Source organism: Lepidochelys kempii, chromosome 3 (assembly GCF_965140285.1).
Source record: "Lepidochelys kempii isolate rLepKem1 chromosome 3, rLepKem1.hap1, whole genome shotgun sequence".
NCBI classification, from domain to species: Eukaryota; Metazoa; Chordata; order Testudines; family Cheloniidae; genus Lepidochelys; species Lepidochelys kempii.
Window position 1 is genome coordinate 109,683,721 of NC_136382.1, and position 16,716 is coordinate 109,700,436.

The window sequence follows — 16,716 nt, forward strand, 5'->3', positions numbered from 1 at the left end:
GCCATAGGTTGCCTACCCCTGAGCTATCTCAATATGAAAATACAGAAGAGAGAATCTTGTGGGAAATATGGGCTGCCTTTACGGTGCTGGAAAGTTGATTATTGTATGGATCATGTGCCAGTGTAGTTTATAATATGATATTTTCCTTTTTTATGCTTCTTATTCTTTGATGATGTTTACTGAAAACAAAAGGATTACTAGAAAGACCTCTTAGCTCCCTTTGGTTTAAGTGAAAACATACATGCCAAAAAGGGACACGTAGGAGACATGGAAAAGAATTATGGAGCAGAGCATGTCCAAATGATACATTTCCAGCCTCTCTTACAGATTCTCTCTCCTCTTCATTATTGTCAGCTCAAATTAAAGATTCAGACAATTGAAGAGTGGGATGGATCCGGTGCTGTGATGTGTCCTGTTACATTTTTTAACAAACACATCTTACAGATCTAGTGAATCTGGAGAAGCAGAGGACTAATGCCAGAAGAAAGCACTGATACTCAATTGTCTTTTTGATTCAAGAATGATTCAGGCCAATGCAGAAATAGGAAAGCCACATGAAAGATGTTTTTGATCAAAGCTCATAGTGACCTGGCCTATATAGATCAAGTAAAAGTTATTGACAAACCTACGATTCCTTAGTCACTCCATCAGGAGCTCAGAATCAAGCCAGTTGCTCAATGAGTCTCTGTGAGGAACAACTAAGAAAAAACCATGGTTTTGTTTTTCATCCATATTGTCTCTTACTAGCATGCTGCACCCAGTCCCTTTGCAGACAAGCTCTAATAGAAGACTGTGGACTAAAGTACATTTAACAATTCATACTGCTTCTTGTACAAGAACACCCCATTTATGGGCCATTTAATTCAATACTCCAATAGCTGCTAACATCTGACAGGCTTGCTGGAAGTGAATTGTAATGTGGTCTCTCTGCTCGACTGATATCTAAATCCATGGTGAGCATCTCAAGGATCCTTCAGTTTAATTAAGCTCTCTTTTATTTTTATATATATATATATATATGACCATCAGAGGCTGATTATAAAGATTCAGAAATGGGACCTTTAAATAATGTTTCAGAGTGTAGACACTTGACTATGACATTAATTGAAAGGTTTACTGATAGAAAGCACGGAAAGTGTACAATTTACTAATGAACCCTGTTTCACGTGGAATAAATATCCATTACTTGAACAGCTGTCTAAATGATGGAATACCAAATAAGTAGACATCATTGTGGGCCCAGGACATTTAACTAGAACACTGAAAATAACTTTCCTGGCTTTGAACACTTCTTGCATGGTTATGGTTATGCTACATCTTCTGATATATCTCTTCATTATCTGCCAGTTCCACAACTAGAACATGAATACAGTGATATCAATTATCCCCACACACTGGGAAGAAAAACAGCAATAACATAAAAACTTATCTTGGTTTTCTGTTACTTTTATGTGGAGTGCTTGGAAACTGGATGTATGTCAGAACTTGTGTCAGCATAGCATCCAGAAACTGAGAGGCTCCTGGATAAAAAATGCTGGATTATGAGAGTGACATCCCCTGACATTCTGAAAAAAGACCCTTTACCTAATACAAAAAAGCACAAGCCATTTTCTATAAAGTAGGATCTGTGCCTTAACAATACTATGCACCTGTCAAGTGAGATTACTCATTATAATGTAAGTCTGAGATAACACTCCTTGCTGGACATGTGTTGGATGCTCCTCATTATCAGTCATTTCCAGTTGGTGCATCTGTGGTCTATAGGAAACGCACACTGCCTTCTCCAAGACTTAAGTATAACAATGACAGGTCTCTGTGACAGAATGCACCCCTGTATTCACTCCCTACTAGGGATGTAAAATGTTAACCGGTTAACCGGTAAGCATTAGGCTTACTAGTTAACTGACATTAACCGTTAACCCTCTGCTGCGCTGGCTGGACCCCAGCCCTGGTCCTGCCATGCTGGACCCTGGACCTGCTGGACAGACCCCGGCCACGACACACCATACCCCAGCCATGCTGGCCAGACTCCAGCTGCGCCACGCTGGACCCCAGACCCTCAGCGCCGGACCCAGCCACACTGGCCAGACCTTGGACCTTGGCTGCGCCACGCCAGACCCCAGCTGTGCTGGCTGGCTGGCCAACTGGCCCCGGCGCCAACCAGCTGGTCAGCCAGCCAACCCCAGCCCCACGGCCAGCCAACCAGCCCCAAGAGCAACCCCAGCCTCTCTCCCTTTAATCAGTTAACCGTTTAAACGCTAGACAAGCTGACGCCTCTAGCCAGGTGTCACCAAAGCTGATGGGCAATCACATATCAAGTGGCCATCCTTTGGCAAGGAAGGGGGGCAGGAACAAACAGATCTACATCTTAGCAAAACAACAGTATGTAGCCTCTTTCGCCAACAAACCCCTTGTCTCCATCCTTACAGTGGGAATGAACTTTATCTAGGTGTAACCCTCAGGAAAATGCATTTCACAGGGTGACTGAACTATAAAAGCGAGGGGCAAGAACACACCAAGTTCTCTCTCCCTATCCATCTCTCTCTCTCTTTCACCTAAGGCAACAAAAGAAACACCCGTTAGATTTTGGAAGCAGATCCTGACCTGGGAATTTGGTCAGCAATGTTACTGGGAACATGTAGTAAGGGACTTCACTTTGAACCAAGTCTAGTTAGTTATGTTTTAGTACTAGGAAGCATTTTATCTTTATTTCTCTTGTAATCATTTCTGACTTTAATGCCTTATACTAGTACTCACTTAAAACCTATCTCCTTGTAATTAAATAAACTAGTTTTATTCTTTAATCAAAACGAATCCAGTGTTTTGGTTCAACTGGGCTTTGGGGTATAAAATCATAGACTATCAGGGTTGGAAGGGACCTCAGGAGGTCATCTAGTCCAACCCCCAAATGGTAACTCCATTTACAGTAGCAGACTGGTGAATATTGATTCCCTTAGAGGGGCAATGGACCTAAAATCTCTGAACTGTCCAGGACACTGCAGAACACATATTTTGGGAAAATTTGGGACTGGGACTGTGTTTGGGTCACCCTGAAAGTGGTAACCAAGGCTGGTGAAAGCCAGAGTGTGACTGGAGTATGTATGCTGGCAGGCAACAGCTATACACAGACACTCAAGGTCTGACCTGCATGCTGTTCGGCTGTTTGTGAGAAGCCCAGATTGGCAACTACAGCAGCAAAGCATTGTGAGGCACCCCAGGTTGCACTGCAAGGGTGACACACTGCCTCACTGGTCTGGATTGCACCCTGGAATGTCATAATCTCTCATAAAATGCATTTGATTACTTAATATCAGTTGAATGTTCCTAGATCTGATCCCTACTGAAAAGAAGTATTCTTACAAGTTAAAAGCCATATTAAGTTAGGTTTCAGAGTAGCAGCCGTGTTAGTCTGTATCCGCAAAAAGAAAAGGAGTACTTGTGGCACCTTAGAGACTAACAAATAAATTTGTTAGTCTCTAAGGTGCCACAAGTACTCCTTTTCTTTTTGCATATTAAGATCGTTTTTGTCCCCAAGTCAAATCGTTTTTGTCAAGCCACCTATCACTGCCCACACGGGAACCTAACTCATATTCTGGCAGAAAATAGGGATGAAGGTAAGAAATGTGAACACCAAGGGAAAGAAAGGAAGAGAGAAGCAAAGAGAATAGAATGAGAGAGATGTCAGGGAGGAATAGCTGACTGTGATGGAAAGACAGGCAGGGGAGGTGAATCTGATCAGGGGAACAGGGACAGATCACAAAACAAAAAGCAGATGTTGCTCCAGCGTGTGACAAAAAATAAATAAATGAAAGACAAGGAGAGGGAATGAAAATGGGAGCAGAAAACAGTGTAGACAACAGGAAGAGAGACAAAATGGTCAAAGAAGAACTGAGAGCGGGGAGAGAACTATAGAAGAAAAAAAGGAAAGAAGAGGGAAAGGAAAATGTTTCATTCATGTGTCTTACTTTGCATTGCATGCCCTCTGGGAAACATCCCACAGTTCTGTTAATTACAGGGATGGGGGAGGAAGTTGATGGTGTAATGATGCTGCTAGTGAGACTTAAGCCAACTTGCTGCTGTTACTGTTGGACATGTAAATATATTAACAGGGCAGATGTATTTAATATTTGCATGGTGACAAGTCAGTTTTCCCCCCTGAATTTCAAGTATTGGTAACATTTATCTTAATGTTAATACAAAGATCTGTTTCTGCATAAACTATATCTGTGTGGTATCGGTAGACTGGTGTCAGTATCTCTGTGTATCCGTTTCTTTTTGTCCTTTAATTAGCAGTGTGATACATTATCTCAGCTCCCTAGCTAACCCTCAGAATATCATGTCTTCTTAAAAGAAACCAGTTTAGAGTAAGATCTATTTGTGCATATTGGCTAAAACACATGGTTTGTGCTGCACATTGAAATAGTCAAATAAGCTGCTTGCTAGAGGTCACTATTATGATGGAAAGTGACTCACTTTGTGACACCAGTGATAAGGAAGTCTAGTTTCAGAATTTGTAATCTTTCTGCTTTAATATTGGTTTAACATTCAGATGTATGTTGTTGACTTTGCTGTTCTTTAAAATATTGAAAGCCATGTTTTCAGAAAATTGCACATGCCGACATTTTCACAAGCATGATCATACGCACAAGTGACCAGTGAAAAGCCACAGGGTTAGAAACTCCCTCCCTCTTTGCGTTATATGCTGAGCACAGCTTGTCTGGAACCAGGGATTTGGCCCTAAAATTTGGTTGCGATAAAACCAGTACTACCACAGGACAGGATAGAAACTGGTTTACAATCTAATAGTTCACTTCCATAATTCTGATCATACATGGTCAAATGCAGAAGGCTTGGGAATGTTGATTTTAATTTTTTTAATGTTTATTTAAAACACAATTTACATCGCTGACTACATGATCTTTTGTGATCATGAGCAATTCTTTTGTAATGATTAAACTGTATAGTAGTTTTCTTAACAGGTGCATTTTTGTGATGCTAGTTCATATTTTATCTTGTTGTGATTCTCAGGAAATAAATATAAAATACTGTATAAAGGTAAAATGATTATACCATCCTGTATGTACATATGGATATGGATCTGTTCTCCCTCCTCAGCTAAAATAACAAACTTATTCTCTGGGTCCTCTGACATCAGAGATTTCTAGGACCCTTTTATATTCATATTTCAAGTATTTCTCCTTTTCCAGAGAATATAAGCAGACAATAGGATCAAAATTGAAAATGATACACTATTATGACTAATAATAGCTTATATTCAGATAGTGCCTTTCATCCACAAGAGGAACAATACAGTATATTGCAATGGAAAATTTATATGCAGTTTTTCTTGGGTTGGAGAGGAAATGGCATATACTGTGTGTAATGTACAACAGCCTGCTTTAATGAGTTTGTAAAATAATTGGAGCAGAAGTGATTATTTGAGAGTTTAATAGCTGATAGAGAAAGTATTCTAAAAGCACCCCATAAGCAAATCACTTTGGTTGTGCTTGTACTTTTACCAGTCCATACAAGCACAGGAAAAGGTAGAAATATCCTTATAGAAAAGTAGTGAATGTTGTATACATTCAGTTAATAGTATTTCAGGTATACTTTTGTATAGCTAGCGGACAAGATATTTTTACGGTAACTTTTTTGCACTCTTAGCAAAATGCAGTGTTGTGTATGCTAGAGACCAGCAGCTGACATCCATTAGCATGTAATCAGGTAAGAATAAATGTATCCATGTTATAAAAGTATAGTTGTGCTCTATTGTACTCACTGTATTGAACCCTGCTTAGTAAGCTAAAACCTGACTGCCAGTATTCACACATGTGGCAAATATGACAAAATCAGACCACAAATATTTTGCAGCATTCCATGGTATCTCATGTATTTGTTTAATTTGCTGCTATAGCAACTAGATTCCACCCCGTTAGGGTTGTGGTGGTGGTGGTGTTTTTTTCCACAGACCTATGATCTGCTTGGTTTAAGTTTGGCAGACAGTATTTCCTTCAATTGAAGACATATGCACCAACTCAGTGACCAGATTTTTACCTATTTATCATTGCTGGAGCGAGCCATTATTTCACACAGAAGCAATATCAGAAATCATTTTCTGCCATTGTCTTTGTAATAAATAATCACTTTTTAAAAGTTCTCTTTTTTGCCTTTTTAGTTTTCTAATTACTCTCTTTTCAGTTGTACTTGAAAACAGGCAGCATTTCTGCAGAAAAACACTCTAGCCAAATGATTAATGCATGGAACTAGTGCCACAGCAGTAATGCTGCATACCTGCTGATCTGCAGAAATCAAGGATTCGGGAGTGACCTTGAGACGTAGTCTTGCCTACGGTGACTGTGAGCATCAGCTGTGACCTATCTTTGGCCAGGAGCTCCATTTGCCCCCCATAACCCAATCACACCCTGTAAGATATAAGTAATAAATTCCATTTGCATTTCTAGTATCCTATAGTGGGGGGGGGGGGGGGGTCAGCACAAGGGAGAGAAAGGTGCCAACACCACCTTCTGGACAGCTCAAAAAGTGGTATTAGGAATGGCTTTGGCGGATGCTGTGTGCCTGTCTTTTAGAATGACCATCTTAGCTCCCTGGTGCAATGAAATGAGTGAGGAAATAAGAAAAATGGCAAAAAGCAGACCAGAAGCTGCCTTATCCTATTCTTGTTACAACTACTACTTATTATATCACTTGTATTTTTGTTCAGAACAAATGATGCAATGAGTTTTAATTAATATTATTTAAATCCACAGAGCTAGCAGCCCAGCTAGCATAGGGAGCAAGGATACAGCCTGACTAGAGAAGGGAGAAGAATTGAATGCTGGTGGTGCAAAATCTGTTTCAAAACCGTCCCCTCCAACAGCACAAAGGCTCCCTGCAAGACTCCTTTCTGTAGGGAAGGAAGCAAATGCCCATATCCATATACAGCATAGCACAACTGTCTGGGAGCATTATGGTGGTCTTTTATTTTCACTTTGCTCCCAAGTATGAAAAAGCATGATGTAGCTATTAAAGGACAGGACTGAGCTCCAGGAAGCCTTGGATCTGTTCTTGACTCTGCCACTGAATCACTTGGTGATCTTGGAAAAGTCTTACTGGGCTTGAACCTGCTATGTGCTAGCACCCTGAACTCCCATTGAAGTCAGTGGGAGTTGAGAATGCTCAGCGTTTTGCAGGATCAAACCCTTAAAACTTTTTTGTCTTAGCTTGCCTGCCTGTGAAATGGAGATAATAATACTGTCATACCTACATAATGGGGTGCTGTGAGTCTTAATTAATGTCTGTAACACCCTCAGATGAAACCTAATATAAAAGTCAAAAGTACTGTTATTTTTGTAACAAGGTGTGTCAAATATTTGTCACGGATTGTGGCAGGATACCAGAACTGATGAACTAATGGTGTGATCCAGTTCCGTGTAGGGTATACATGACCTATGTTTAAAATGATAAAATTATCCATGGATTTTATACTAAGGTTAGCATTGCCAATATCTCAAAAAATGCTTCCGATTGACCTGGTCCATGTGCACTATGGCAGCAGGCTAGGATGAGTGCAGAATGGGAGTTCTTCTTCGAGTGATTGCTCATATGGATTCCAATTAGGTGTGTTTGTGCCACATGCACTGTCATCAGAAAGTTTTTCCCCTAGCAGCACCCGTCAGGTCGTCTGTGGAGCCCCCTAGAGTGGCGCCTTCATGGCGCTCAATATATGACTCTGCCGACCCGGTGCCTCCTCAGTTCCTTCTTGCTGCCAGTGACAGTCGTTGGAACTGCAGTGACTTGCTTAGCAAGCTCTCCTCGTTTTCCCTCATTTTCAGTTTAGTTTTGTTTACAGTTATTCCTAGCCTCGTTAAGTTTAGTTTTAGTGTTTTTGGTTGTTACAGCAGATAGCTGTTGGGAGGGGAGGTATTCCACTTCACGTCGACCTCATTCCCCACTGGGACTTGGGGTATGCCTAAGTTCCAAGGGTTCAAACCCTGCAAGGCCTGCAACAAGCCCAGGCCAACGGGCAACCCCCACGACACTTGCTTAAAGTGTCTGGGGGAAGCACACCAAGTGGACAAGTGCAGCATTTGTAAAGGGTTTTGCCCCAGAACAAAAAAGGAGAGAGAATTTCACCTCAGGCAGCTCCTTATGGAGAATTTCCCCTCAAGCAGCACTTTGACCGCAACCTACATCGGCACAGCAAGACTTAGCACTGAGCTCATTGGTGCGCAGCAACCTGGCAGCAGTGGTAGAAGCAGCACCACGGAAGGACTCAGGGAGAGCCCCGCAGCGGCACTGAAATTGTCAGGATTCATCCGGCACCAGTCCCATTCCCCAATGCAGAAGCAATACCAGAAGCAGGGGAGGAGTGGATCTATGATTCCAAGACCCACCCCTTTGGAGCTGGCCAGTGGGGCGCGTCCCAAAGAGGAGCACCCAGGGCCGAAGACTTTGGAGCTGGCACCATTGACCTCGGTCCTGCAAGGGGGATCATCGAGTCCAGTGCCGTTGGACTCCCCGAGCCAGGTCATTGAGGAGGTGGAATTGCCATCCACCCTGAACACCTTTGAGGCCGTGAGGAACCTCATTGCCATGATGGCACCCCAGTCCTTTGAGCCAAGCCTCCGGTACCACAACGTCGTAGCAACGTCTTGAGGCAAACCAGTGATGCTTCATCCCTCATCAGTGCCAGTGGAGTCCCGGCACCGCTCGGAGTCCCGGCATCGCTCACACTCACAGCAGTGGTCGCACTCGCAGCACCAGTCAGAGACACAGCACCGCTCCAGGTCATGCCAGCGCTTCCAATCACAATGCCAATCCTCATGCTGATCCCCGTTTTGCAGCAGGACCATGGCCAGCGCAGTGGCCATTTTGGACCCTGTGGGTGTACCACCAGGCCCAGGGCACCCAATCCAAAGGTGCCCATTCGGTGGCCTCTGAACCGCAGCTACCAGAGGCATCAGCCAATCGCCCCATCCCGAGGGGTGCCAAGGAGGTACCAGTCACACTACCTCCCCTGGAACCAACCCCAGCTCCTGAGCCTGATCCATGTGTGGTTGGCCCCAACAGAGAGGCAGGACAGGAGGCCCCTGGAGACTAAGAGGGTCAGGAGGACCCTGTTCCCCCATTAGCCTCCTCCTCATCCTCCATGGACTAGGCTGTTGCAGGCACCTCCATCTCTGGACCACCCCCGTAGACAGCCATGCCCACCAGGACCTCCTTCTCAGGATGGTGCGAAATATGGGCCTGCAGGCTGAGGAGGTGCTAGAGTCAGAGGATCCAATGGTCACCATCCTGGCCCCGGAAGGCCCGTCACACATGGTTCTATCCCTCATCAAGACTGTACAGCCCAATGTTAAGACCATTTGGCAGACCCCAGCCTCCATCCCTCCCACCGTGAAGGGTGTGGAAAGGAAGCATTTTGTACCATCTAAGGGGTATGAATACCTCTTCACACACTCACAGCCTTGTTCATTGGTGGTGGCTGCAGTAAATGAAAGGAGAGGCAGGGACAACAAGCCCCAGTGCCTAAGTCCAAGGATGCCAAACGCCTAAATTTATTTGGACGCCAAGTGTATTCCACGGGGGGTTACAACTCAGGATGGCCAACCAGAGGCAATTCTGAGTTGATACAGCTTCAACTCCTGGAACTTGATGCTCAAGTTTAAGGAGCTGGTGCCAACTGAGTCCAGCGAGGAGTTTGGAGCAATAGTGGAGGAGGGCAAGGAGGTGGCATTGACCTCTTTACAGGCCTCGCTGGATGCTGCAGACTCAGTGGCGCTCACCTTGTCCTCCAATATCGCCATGAGGTGTAGCTCATGGCTGCAGGCCTCGGAACTCCCACCCGAGGTTCAACAGACCACGCAGGACCTGTTTGATGGGGCAGGTCTGTTTGCGGAGCAGACTGACTCTCAGCTGCATAGCCCTTGAGTCTTTCAGCCTCACGTGAAGTCCTTGGGTATGCACACCCCAGCAACCCAACGCAAACATTTCAATCCTCAGCAGCAGTGTTCCTGTCCTTCTTGGCCAAGGCAGGACTTTTAGAGAAGAAGGGGCAGAAATGGCAGACTCAAGCCTTCCCACTCCCCGCCCGGGCAGGGCCAGGGCCCTAATAAACCATCGTCAGGTTCAAAGCAGGCCTTTTGAAGGTTCGGCACAACGGCCACAATTCCAGATCCTTGAATCGTCTGTCCCACTTCTGCCATGCTTGGCCCCAAATAACTTCGGACCGCTGGGTTCTCCTTATGGTAGAAGTGGGATATTCTCTCCAGTTCTGCTCCTACCCTCCCTCCAACCCTCCTTCCCCATCCGTCTTCAGGGACCCTTCTCACGAGCAACTCCTTATCCAGGAGGTGCAGGCGCTCCTCACCATGGGAGCGGTGGAGGAGGTTTCTCTGGCAAGGGATTCTATTCCCGCTATTTCCTGATCCCCAAGGCCAACAGGGGTCTCAGACCCATTCTAGACCTGTGAGGACTCAACAAGTTCATGATAAAGTAGAAGTTCTGCATGGTCTCCCTGGGCACAATTATCCCTTCTCTGGATCCGGGAGACTGGTACTCCTCCCTCGACATGAAAGACGTGTACTTTTACATAGCTATTCGGCCTGCACACAGACAATTCCTACGGTTTGTGGTCGACCACAAACATTGTAAATTTACGGTCCTTCCATTTGGCCTCTCAACAGCCCCCCGAGTGTTCACCAAGTGCATGTTCATCGTGGCTGCTTTCCTCTGTCGGAGATAGGTGCAGGTATACCCATACCTTGACGACTGGCTGCTCAGGGGCCGCACTGGAGGCAGGTGGAGTCTCAAGTCCAATTGGTCAGATCCACATTCGAGAGACTGGGTCTCCTCCTCAACCTGAACAAGTCAACCTTGTTACTGACCCAAAGAACAGAATTCATTGGGGCGGTGTTGGACTTGGTTCAAGTAAGAACGCTTTTCCCAGAGTCCCACTTCCAAACCATGACGGACATCATTCAGGGCCTCAGGCAATACCCGACCACCACAGCAAGGGGATGCCTGGGACTCCTCGGTCACACGACAGCCTGCACTTATGTGACTTGGCGTTCCAGACTGAGGCTCAGGCCTCTATATGCATGGCTTGCTTCGGCCTATTGCCCGGGATGCGACAGCCTGAATTCAGTGATCACGATGCCGGGGCAGGTGCTCGAGTCCCTTCAGTAGTGGCTCAACCCTTGGTAGGTGTCTGAAGGAGTCCCCTTCAAGAGTCGTCAGCCCTCCTTGTCCCTGGTAACGGACACTCTGGGATGGGGAACACATTTGGGAGACCTCCAAACGCAGGGCCTTTGGTCGCAGGACTAGCTCACCCTCCATATCAATATCAAGAAGCTGAGGGCAGTGCGACTAGCATGCCAGACCTTTCAGGCCTGACTACGAGGTCAGTGTGTAGCAGTTCTGACAGACAACACCACTGCCATGTTTTACATCAACAGGCAGGATGGAGCCCGGTCTTCTCCCCTTTGTCAAGGTTAGACAGAGCCTTGTCGGCAGAGCGGTGCTCCAATCAGCGATTCCATAACTCTGACCCCAAGGCTTGGGGGTCACCTAATTGGAATTGATATGAGCAATCACTCGAAGAAGAAGAAAAAACAGTTACTCACCTTCTTGTAACTGTTGTTCTTCGAGATGTGTTGCTCATGTCCATTCCAAACCCATCCACCTTCCCCTCTGTCAGAGTAACCGCAAGAAGGAACTGAGGCGGCGCCAGGTCAGCAGGGTCATATATTAAACACCATGAAGGCACCAGTCTAGGGGGCTCCACAGCCAACCGAGTGGGTGCTGCTAGGAAAAAACTTTGCGATGACTGTGCACGCAGAGTGTGCACACCTAATTGGAGTGGATATGAACAACTCATCTCAAAGAACAACAGTTACAAGAAGGTGAGTAACCGTTTTTTCTCCCTTATCTGAGGTGGACTCAAATGCAAATTACATCCTTAACTTCACTTTCCGAGGAAGGAATTTAATTTGGTCAGTAGGACTTTTGGGGTTTTATTTTATCATCTTGAACTTTACCAGTTTTTCATAAACCCTGTATGCACTGTTCCAATCTGCTGAGTCACAGCCATACATGTTTTTGTGGCTTCTTCTGCAAATACAGTAGGCAGTGTAGAAAAGTTTTATGAACTATTTATGGGAAGGGTGAAGTATGTATCTCCATAAAACTGGTTAGAAAAGAAACTGAACATGACAGATATTTTTAAGCCACTTTATAAGATTAAGAACAGGAAAATGACATCATTTTCTGTAAGCCATTTTCTTTTATTTAAACGTAATATTGAGAATTTCTTTAATACAAAGTTTTATTGAGATTTCCATTAGCAAACATGGATAATTCATGTTGGCTGAAAATCTTTTTAAAAAGATATATGTACATATGCATATTTATGTGTGTATTCTTGGATCAGAAAATAAGGTTGAGAACATTTCAGTAGATGGAAGGCAGAGGAACTGCAGATGAAGCAGAAGAAGAAAGAGGGATGGAGGAAGAACTGAGTGTGTCAGAAGTTAAGAGAAAAGGTGATAAAGGTGCAAGTTGCTTACAGTACAAGACAGAGAGGAATCAATGAAGAGGAAACCAAATATTGAAATAAAGACGTGATCATGGTAGTCAGCTGAGAAGAGCCACAGAACATGGGACTGATAATCGTATGTCCTGTACATTGCTGAGGAGAAAGCTCAAAAGGGAAGTGAGAAATGTTTAAATTACATAGTGTATATTGAAAATTTGCCCTCTACTTTATTCTAGGCCATCATGTACAATTTTGGTTTTATTTGATTTCCTGTGAAGTGTATCATGCAGGGTCATCCTTTGCAGAGAGGTGGGTTTTTTTCTTCCCACCCTCCCTGCCTATGCAAAGCTTAAAAAAGCATGAATATGTTTTCTCTATGATCTTCATTTTGTGTTACCTGCCTCCCTGAATTCACAATCACGAATTTCCTCAGGGCTCTTGAGTCTTTTTATTTGATCTCTGCTCTCTGTCTGCCTCTAGTGTGCCCCAGAAAGCACATGGTAGCAGCACTGTGATGGAATGCACCCCTATATTCACACTCTACACACGATCGTTATAATCTTCATACCAAATATGCCTTGTGAGGTTTCATTTGAAAACTTAATAACTTTCTGGTCAATAATATCATGGTGAAATGTATCTAGCAATATATGTAAAGTTATAAATTGCTCCTGAATGATGATGGTGGCACATGTTCAAACACACATAGCCCCAGTTAGGCAGAACTGGCCAAGCAGGTCTTAAAGGATTGTGGGTTTACTTCAGTTTACGTATAAGTTGTAAACAGGGTCCTCAGACAGTGAGGGAGGGAAGACAGGAGACAAGAAAAATCTTCATTTTTGCAAACAGACGTGAGAAGAAACAGCATGGAACCGCTTTCGCTACTAGACACCATGTTGCCTCCTTTACTGTTTGAATAAACTTGACTTTGAGGGGTAACCTAGAAGAAAATGCATCTCAAAGGGGGACTGGACTATGAGAGCGAGGGGCAAAAACACCTGAAGTTCTCTCTCCCTAACCATCTCTTTTTTCACCTAAGACGACAAAGAGAAACAGCTGTTGGACTTTGGGAGTAGATCCTGGCCTGAGAGTTTGGTCAGCAGTGTTACTGGGAGCATGGTTCAAGGTGAAGTCCCTTACCACAAGTCCAGCTTAAGTTTAGAAAGCATTCTATCTTTCTTTTTCTTGTAACCATTTCTGACTTTAATGCATCATTACTTGTACTCACTTAAAATCTATCTCTTTGTGAGTAAATAAATGTGCTTTATTCTTTAATCAAAACTAGTCCAGCGTTGTGAATTGTTTGGGTAACACTATTTGGGTAGCAGACAGTTGTATGTTGATCCCCTTAGAGGGGCAATGGACCTGATATATCTGGACTATCCAGGAGAGGGCTGGACAGCACAAAACACACATTTTTGGGGGAGAAATCCAGGATGGGGGGTGTTTTGGGGTCACCCTCCAAGTACTGACCAAGGCTGCTGGAAGCCAGAGTGTGGCTGGTGTTTGATGACAGGCTGCTGGAGTCAGAGTTGCTGGACCAGGGCTGTAGCTATGCACAGACACTCGGGGTGTGACCTGCATGCTGCTTTGCTATTTGTGAGGTGCCCACATTGGGAACTACAGCAGCAAAGCATAGTGAGGCTCCCCAAGTTGCAGGACAAGTGGTGACACAACCCCTCACAGGTCTGGATTGCATCCCAGAATGTCATAAGTACCCAAAACTCTCTAAAGTCAAGCATCACTTTTTAAAACAATATTATTATTTCTATTGATTAATTTATATTAGAGTGGCAGCCAGAAGCTCAGATCAGAGCCCCATTGTGCTGGGCATTGTACGTACACTCTGCCTCAAAGACCTTACAGTCTAAATGGACAGAACAGATTAAGGGTGGGAGAAAGGAAGCATTATTATCTCTGTTTTACAGATCGGGAACTGAGGCACAGAGATTGACTTGCATGAGGTGGCACAGGGAGTTTGTGGCAGAGCTGGAATTAAATCCAGTCCTAGTCTAGTGCCTTAATGAAGAAATCTTTCTTCCTCTCCAAAGCAGGCATGGAACACAAACTCATACAGGATAGAGATTCATATGTGATTCAAACTTGGAGAGATTTTGGTAATTCTGTTCGGAGAACAAAGTGACTCAATCTCTGGGGGGTGGGGGGGGTGCAATCTTGTGGAGGGAGATTTTGGGGCAGTTGCTCCAGGTTCTTCTTCACCCTGCTTACAGTTGTCATTTTTCATTATCTTAGTTTTAGTGGTGTTACTGGAAGCTGGTTCAAGGTGCACTGATTCTCGGGTTCCTAACATAGCCCTCTAGATGCTCTTTCAACTTGTTTGGCAGCTACTTCCAAAATATCTCAAGTGCACAATTTTATTTTGTACATTTTTTTTTACCAGGGGTAAATTCCCCAGGGATGCCCTCTCCTCTATGATTATTTGGGCGATGGGAGGAGAAAATCTGACCCATAAACAGAAAGGTGATGTGAGAAGGAACACTTTGAAAATGCAAACACTGTCCCAGGGGAAAGTGCTGCCTCTTCCTCTTCCCAGCTCCTTCAGACTTTCTTTGCAGTAACACTTTTTGGTGACCAGGACGTCTGGTTGAGGCACCAAGAGGAAGGGGCAGCTGTTATGATCAGTTACAGAAACACTTTTTGGTTGCACATTTTTAAAGGGACTGAGAAGCCTCTTGCATGTATTCAAGAGACACTTCAAGAGGCTTTGTGGAAGTCCAGTTAGATACATAGTTTGTGTGGGACATCAGAACAGGAAGTATAATTTAGATAACTTAAATAAAAGGTAGCATGGGTGAAACATGTTACTGACACACAAGTTGTGTAACTGATGGCCATGGAGGGGTTATATTTTCATTACTTCTCAGTATTAATTTGAACGTTGGAAGAAGGATGTGCCTGTTTAGAAGACAAAATATAATGTAATCTGATGTAGAAGCCTGCATTTACTTCCTTCAGATGAGAAATTACTGTTTGCTAGCCCTTTTTCAAATCTGATCTCTGCAGCTTAATTGGCAATAATACAAATGTTAACAGCTGTATAAGAGATGTTATTGAGTCCACAACAGTAGCCATGGTTACCTGCATACTTTCATTGCTTTATTAATGTGTAATTCATTTTTTTCTGGAAATACCATTACCAAGTAACATAATACAATACAGCTTCTTAGCGGGTATTACTGTGTAGAGAAGAGCATCTCTCAGTGAACCTGAAAGCTGTTTATATCAAACTGGATTATATACAGAACATACCACCTATATATTATAGATCCCGTAAATGCTGTATCGTAACAGAGGGAAAAGAGAATCCTACAAGTTTCAAGTGATATTACTCTAGAACTTTTCACAATAAAAGAAGAGACTACTTAATATTGTTTGGCATTAAAAAAAATGGTCTCTGATTTACACCGGTGGGCGTAGCTGATCTTGTGGTCAGAGTGCCCTTTCTCTCTGCTTCCTGCATCCAACTAGTGCTCTGAAAACTTGCACTACTGGTGAATCTCAATGAAAATAATTAGCCAGATCTAGATCCCTGCTCAATCCTTTTACTGCCAGTCTGGTACCACAGACTGGAGGGATAACTGACTTACATAGATAGCTGGCGACTCTGCTGATGTAGGGAAATCCCAGGATAGGATCACCAGTTCCTGCCCCATTTCAGCCCAGCATAGGGGCCCACTGGCATTTGGGGTGTGTGACTGGAATGCAGTCCTGGACCAATAAATTGGAATCTATAGGGCAGTTACTGCCAATATAAACTATAACACCCTTAAAGTTACTCTAATTTGTGTCAGAGTAACAGCCGTGTTAGTCTGTATTCGCAAAAAGAAAAGGAGTACTTGTGGCACCTTAGAGACAAACCAATTTATTTGAGCATGAGCTTTCGTGAGCTACAGCTCACTTCATCGGATGCATACCGTGGAAACTGCAGCAGACTTTATATACACACAGAGAATATGAAACAATACCTCCTCCCACCCCATTGTCCTGCTGGTAATAGCTTATCTAAAGTGATCATCAAGTTGGGCCATTTCCAGCACAAATCCAGGTTTTCTCGCCCTCCACCCCCCCGACACAAATTCACTCTCCTGCTGGTGATAGCCCATCCAAAGTGACAACTCTCCACACAATGTGCATGACAATCAAGTTGGGCCATTTCCTGC

The 16,716-nt window shown here is 44.1% G+C and overlaps 1 protein-coding gene across 5 annotated transcripts in view; it reads left to right on the top strand.

Annotated features, from left to right (window-relative positions):
• The window catches only part of AIG1 (androgen induced 1), a 192,903-nt gene that overhangs the window by 73,189 nt on the left and 102,998 nt on the right, over positions 1–16,716 (top strand). Inside the window, exon 5 of one of the 5 annotated variants that reach the window (XR_012158066.2) lies at positions 12,431–13,803. The exons of 3 other annotated variants lie outside the window; for them this stretch is intronic. Coding sequence is in view for 1 of the 2 variants with exons in the window: in XM_073337496.2 (XP_073193597.1) it covers positions 12,431–12,457 (27 nt within the window). In the remaining variant the exon portion in view is untranslated. Of the gene's footprint in view, positions 1–12,430; positions 13,804–16,716 lie in introns of those variants that run through there. One more of the 5 variants, XM_073337496.2, reaches the window with a different exon arrangement.